Source organism: Ornithodoros turicata, chromosome 1 (genome assembly GCF_037126465.1).
Source record: "Ornithodoros turicata isolate Travis chromosome 1, ASM3712646v1, whole genome shotgun sequence".
NCBI classification, from domain to species: Eukaryota; Metazoa; Arthropoda; class Arachnida; order Ixodida; family Argasidae; genus Ornithodoros; species Ornithodoros turicata.
The window spans coordinates 210,850,041-210,857,004 of NC_088201.1; the positions used below are offsets into that span (position 1 = coordinate 210,850,041).

Genomic DNA, 6,964 nt, shown 5'->3' on the forward strand with positions numbered 1-6,964 from the left:
ACTGTGTTTGTGCAGATTGTTCACTCCATATGTTGGATAGCAGCTCAAATACATAGATAAATAGGTTTAATGAACATGCACTCTGCAACAAGTGGGAATAAATGGATGACAATGACTAACTGCTACTTCGTTCGGAGTATAGATGGTTTGATGCGGAAGCAGCGTAATCATTGATAGACCTAAGCAACCTCTTCTGGTTTATGCCTTGCTTTTCACTGTTGTAAAGGTACCAGGTGCATCACAGATGTGTGTGTGCGTGTGTGGATCCTGTAAAACATACATATTTTATCAGTCTAGAGTGATATCACATGCATGTGAAAACAACTCCCGCAGTTCAAGCATTCTGATAAACAATGTAAAAACACAACAAGCTCACTGTACAGCAAGATTAGCGTTAATACAAAAAACAAGGAACTTTGGACAACAGCGCAGTCAGATGTGAAAATGTCCTTTATATCAAAGGCTCCTTTTGCTGAGCCACAACTCATCTACTAACACGATTCTCATTGTTCATAGAACGCGCCACCGTTGCTTTCACCAATGCAAGATATCATACGAGTAAGAACCTACCAAACAGTACATGAATCAAATATATGTGAAGATACCTACATTTCCAATATGCAACATCTGAAATAACTGCACTACGTACTGTTTGAACGTACGCCAAAGAACATAACGCACATACACACATAACATAGTCCCACAGTCTGCGTGAATGCATCAGTGATGCGCACCGGAGTCTGTAGGTAAAGAAAAGGATAGCTGCATACTTTGCATACTTAGCTGTCATTGATCCAGACCCCTACCACATGTGATTGTTGACAAAAATGACACTGCACAAATCTTACGTGAGGAAATAGGAAGAACGAAAACTCACCTCAACTTGAATGCCGGAGAACAAAGGAATGCTACCTCTCACCCACCGCGGTGTTGGCTATTAGCTCAGCGTAGTTCTTCACCGTATTGGCCAGTACTGTCCTGATGCTCCAGAGATTCCAGTGCAAAATATCAATCAATCAATCAATCAATTTATTTACTCCCAAGAGTCCCTCGGGAGGGCGTTACATGGGAGGAGTGGGTTACAGGAAAAAAAAAATAATAATAAAGCGACAAGGATCATTTTAAACAACACAATAACAACAACAACAACAACGAAGAAAAAAAAAAAGAAAAAAAAAACTGAGCATAAAAGGTTATCCACGGACGTTATACATTACTAACAGACACGCGAAAGCTAGATGGGTTAGGTATGGTGACGATACGAGATGGGAGGTTATTCCACTCTATGATGGTTTTAGGAAAAAATGAATTCGAAAACATGGAAGTGTTACATTTGACACGTGCTACTTTGAGTTGATGGTCGATACGTGAAGATATTCTATGAGCAGGAATGATGTAGGGTGACCGTATTGCAGGAGAGTGATAAAATTTATGAAATAATGATAAACGCGAAACCTTTCTACGAATGCACAGTTGAGCGAGATCGATGCCTTCCTTGAGAGAGGAGATGCTCGCATAAGGTGAGTAGTTATTGGTGATGAATCTGGCTGCGCGGTTTTGGACGGCTTCAAGATCATGGATGAGGTAGGCAGTGGACGGGTCCCATACGGCAGAGGCGTACTCTAGCTGAGGCCTGACGAGTGTTATGTAGGCCAAGCGTTTGACGTGAGGAGGAGCAGTAGAAAGATGCCGTTTTAGATACCCTAGAGTGCGGTTAGCCTTTTTCACAATGGAGGTTATGTGCGTGTTCCAGGAAAGGTTACTTTGTAGATGAACACCCAGGTATTTGAAGGACGTGGAAGATGGAACTGAAGAACCGCAAAGGGAGTATGAGTGTAAGTACTTAGGTGATGTTCTGCAGAATGGAACATAACAACACTTGTCAATATTAAGCGGCATGAGCCATTTCGTACACCATTTATCGAGTGAAGACAAGTCTTCACAGAGAATGCGGTGATCTTCTGTTGAAGAAATGCGGCGATAAATGACACAATCGTCAGCGAATAGCCGAATGGATGACTGAATTGACAAGGGGAGATCGTTGATGAATATTAAGAACAAAAGGGGCCCTAGGACAGTGCCCTGAGGGACGCCTGATGATACAGGTTGAGATTCCGAGAAGGTACTGTTAACAAACACTGACTGGGATCGGGATGTTAAAAAGGAAGAAATCCAAGATAGCGTTGTGGGATCAATGTTTGTACTGCGTAGCTTGGACATTAGACGCCCGTGCGGAACACGGTCAAAAGCGCGGGAGAAATCTAAGAATATTACGTCGGTTTGAAATCTGTTATCAAGGTTGGTATGAAGATCATGGATGAAGGAGGCCAATTGAGTTTCGCAAGAAAAGCTTTTGCGAAAACCGTGTTGGTACGCAGAGATGAGTTCATTGTTTTCAAGAAATGATATTATGTTTGAGTGGATGACGTGCTCAAGAATTTTGGATGGGACGCTGGTTAAAGAAATTGGGCGGTAGTTAGCTGCGGAATGCTTATCACCCTTTTTGTGAATGGGGATGACTTTACCCACACGCCAATCATCCGGAACCGCAGCCTGTGACAGCGATTGACGAAAGATAGCTGTCAGATAAGAGGCAGAAACCAATTTAGTGCCTTTTAAAATTTTTGAATTGATACCGTCGAAACCACACGATGAAGAGATTGGGAGCGAATCAATGAGCCTTAGAATTCCGCTTTCAGTTATGACGATAGGGTTCATGTGAGGGCAAGAAGCAGATGGGCATTCAGGAATATCGCTCAAATCTTCAGCAGTGAAGGCACCAGCGAAAGTGATGCTGAGCAGTTCGGCGCATTGGTCAGGTGGTATTGGATCTCCGTTGTCCTGCAGTGATATTGTACCAGTGGTTTGCGATGGGTTAATCGCGGACCAGAATTTTTTAGGGTTCTGGACAAGGATGTTGGAAATGCCCTGAGAGAAGAACTTTCTTTTTGCGTCTTTGATTGCTTTTTTGTACAACAGAGCGCACGACCGATATCTGCTCCACAGCACGACGGAATTCCTTGCTCTGGCTCTTCTGAATAAATCCTTTTTCTTGTTTAGTAATGACTTGATGGATTTGCTGTACCACGGAGCATGAGATGAAGCAGTGATGGTCATGGATGGCACATGCTTGGTCACAAGGGAACACAATAGAGATTTGTAGAAAAGCCAGTTGTCTTGGACGGAATGATGTGGCATGTTTGATAAAAATGAATCGAGTGACAAGGAAAGAGTCTCGTTAATCGCAGTGAAGTTCGCTCGGTCGTACAGTCGAATAAGCTTTTTCGTGGTATGACACTTTGCGGTATCAAGATGCAGACTAAAATGGATGACAGAATGATCACTGATTCCAGGCATATATGTAAAGGTACCAAATACATCAGGCACTGGTGAGAGTACAAGGTCTAATACACTTGCCGTATTTTCGGTTACACGAGTGGGGGTTAACACCATTTGGTGGAGATGAAAATCTAGGCAGAGGTTAAAAAAATCTTTGGTAAGCGAGGAACAACCGGGGATGATACATGGTTTGTTCCAGTCGATACCAGTGATATTGAAGTCGCCAAGAAGTATTGTTTTATAATTAGGAAAACGTACAATAATGTCCGACATTACAATGGTTAGTTCTTTCACGAAATCAGATACATAGTCTGGCGGTCGGTAACACACGCCTAATAACAAGTTAAAGGATCTACATTGAATGCATACCCAGACAATTTCCAGTAGCGAGGAAACGGGAACAAGGTGTGACAAAAGATTATTTTTTACAGCGATGAGAACGCCTCCACCTCTCCTCCCCTCCCTGTCCTTGCGGTAGTATTTGAAGTCAGTAAAGGACGGCATTATCTCCGAATCGCTTATGTCGCTATTCAACCACGTCTCTGTGAGAACGACAATGTCGGAACAACTCGATGAAACAAGGTACTCGAGGTGATCACGCTTATTTAATACACTGCGGGTATTTGTGTAGAGCACGGAGGGGAGAGGAGGTATGGGCGCTGAAGAAGGTCGGGGAGCACTGAGCTATCTCTTACTATTACACTCTACAACGTTCCCGTGTGCGGCGTCGTACTCGTAGGCCTTCCCATCGATAATAGCTTTATCGAAACGCATTTTAAATGGCTTTGCTTGAGTTTTGGCATACTGTATGAGGTGCTTGCGAGCAGTTCGGACGCTCAACGAGTAGTCGCCGCTCACCGAGTACTGACTGTTCCTAAACATGTGACCCTGGCCCAGTACATACGTAAATATGCATGATGCTTGCGTTCTAAAGACCTTTCGTATAACAAAATGTCATATCCTACCGAACCGCGACGCCGAAGCGCTTCGTCACTTGCAAGCCTCGCCTATTTGAAACGGTGGTTGGAGAATGTCGATGACGATGAGGCAGACAAAGGGTTTGGCTTGCGCTTGTTGGGGACCTCATTTCTTGTTATATCTCTCAACGTACATGACTGATCATTATAATTGCAGTGGAAAATAAAATGTGTTTTTTTCCTTTGTTTATTGGTTATCGTACGATACGTGATGAGTCGTTTACAGATGTACTAAAAAATGGGTATGACTACGAAGGTATCAAATAAATATTATTATTAATGAAGACATGCGTCAGAGAAATGCCACATCAAACAGGCCTTACTCTACATGCGAACGGTACATTAGAATGAAAAACGAAATAGAGTACGAACAAATTGGGTGCACAGTATGTTGACTGGAGACACAACTTCCGTGGTAAATATTGACAAGATGTTGAAGGTAGAATGTAGAATCAACAGAAATATGTGCTTGGTATATACAGAGTGTGCTTTTCATACAATTTTTCATTAACACATTAGTGCATAAACTCCGATATATCGGACGGCGACTTTTTAACGTGTAAAACCGACTCGCTTACTTTTTTGACGGCATTCTTGCTCATTTTGAATTCCTGAATGACTCGGCCGAGCAACCCTGCGCTCCGATGCCCTCAAATCCCCGCGCGCACGCCATACAGGCATTCATGTCCAACATGAACGACCCCACGCACCACGTTGTCAAGACCGGGTAAGTTTCGACGCTACTTTCATGCAAATGTCGCTTCAGTGGGGACATTCCGTGGTGCCTTTCGTTATGTAAAGGTTCTCTGCATATTATAGGACAGGTTTGATGGCATAATGTTAGATCGTTTTATGGTAAAATCAACTTTTCACACGGCGTCCGATAATTCGAACGCCATGCACTACGTACACCACATCTCCGCTTTCGACAGAATCTGCAACCTAGGATGCGTTATCCTTACAGACTAAGCGTCAACGCGATACTATCCATCATTGAGGAAGACGACGATCATCAAGAGGCCCTGATTTATGCTGTTCCTCCACTTGACAGCAATGACACTACAGACGAGGACAGTGATATCTCTGAGGACGGACATGTAGGAAATTTGAATCATCTCGCTCGGCGCATGTTGCAAACTACCTGTGAGCTGCAGGAGAAAGGTGAGGATGAGTGTGCAGATCCACAGCAATCAATAAGCTCAGCTGATACGCCAGATCGTTCTCAAGGCCGCAATGAAGATGAAGGTTACTCCGTGAAGGGGAGTTCAGGAACTCCGCAGGAGCTCGGAGTGCAGACGTGGATGTGAAGCGAAAGAGGGAGATTACTGAGGAAACTCTGAGAAAGAAGGGGAAAGCAACCAATAAAGCATAACCTGTAAGGTCTCAAGAAGATAAAAAGGGTAGAGGCAAGACGATTGGAAACACACAGGGCGAGGCCTCGTCAGCGAAACTCCGGCGCAAACAGCAGCCAGCTTTCGATACACTGACAGAGTGCAATCCAAGACCACCGAGTAAAGAAGCAGAGAACTGTTCCACGTCACGAGTTTCTTGAACTATTCCTGAACAAGGATATAATGCGTCTCTTTCGCGAGCGAACTAATTTGTACGCTGCACAGAAGAACACGGACCTGTCCGTTACAGAAGATGAAATCTTAGTCCTGTTAGGAGGTCTTCTGTTATCAGGATATGCCAAGTACCCAAACAAAATGATGTTCTGGTCTCGACAGAGTGACACTCCAACGATCCTTGCTGACAGCATGCGGTATAACCGCTTTGAGTCTATTCTGCGCTGTTTTCATCTAAACGACAGCAGCAAGCTGGACACCACGGATCGTTTGTACAAGCTTCGACCGTTTCTCGAGCTTTTGAAGGCCCAATTCAAGCGTCACGGCGCAATCGACGAAGACTTGTCTATCGACGAAAGTATGATACCTTACCATGGCAGGCACTTCGCAAAACAGTTTATTCGAGGCAAGCCCATAAGGTTCGGCTTCAAAAATTGGGCTATCTGCACAGCAAGCGGATATATGCTGTCTTTCGAAATATACGTTGGGAAGACTGAAGGTCCTGCAAAGAAGTTCGTACTCGGAGGGGATACCGTCCTGTCACTTCTGACAGGCGCTGAAATCCCACCAAACTCCTGATACAAGATATTCTTCGACAACTATTTTACGTCAGTCAAGCTTTTGGAACATCTTTCTGAGATGGGATACTGTGCAACTGGTACTGTGCGAGAAAATCGAGTGGACGGCTGTCCCCTGAAGCTGAGCTTGAACAAAAAGAGCTGGAACAAGGCAGATACGACTACAGGACTCCCAAGAACGTACTGGTTGTTAGGTGGAACGATAACAGTGTTGTAACTGTGGCGACCAATTACGATGGGACAGATGTGGGTGCAACAAAACGCTGGTCACGTGAGGAGCGAAAACAAGCTACGGTGCCACAGCCCAAGGTGGTCGCACACTACAATAAAGGAATGCGCGGAGTGGACAACATAGACCAGCAGGTAGCGACCTATCGCACAAGGATGTGACAAAGAAAATGGAGTGGCCAATTTTTGCTTATTTGCTCGACGTCTCAGTTGTCAACGTGTGGCTGCTCTTTCGTAGAGTGCACCGTGACCACGAAAAAGCCAGCTCCCTCCTGGC

At 44.4% G+C, this 6,964-nt stretch overlaps 1 protein-coding gene across 1 annotated transcript; it reads left to right on the forward strand.

Moving 5' to 3' along the window:
• The first annotated feature begins 5,890 nt into the window (after nt 1-5,890).
• On the forward strand, nt 5,891-6,460 carry LOC135394242 (piggyBac transposable element-derived protein 2-like). The gene has a single exon (XM_064624890.1). The coding sequence runs from the start codon at nt 5,891-5,893 to the stop codon at nt 6,458-6,460; it is 570 nt and encodes a 189-aa protein (XP_064480960.1).
• Nucleotides 6,461-6,964: the final 504 nt, after the last annotated feature.

Bases quoted from the DNA above. Each gene is read 5' to 3' on its own strand.
- LOC135394242 (XM_064624890.1), top strand. From the start codon at position 5,891: ATGCGTCTCTTTCGCGAGCGAACTAATTTGTACGCTGCACAGAAGAAC.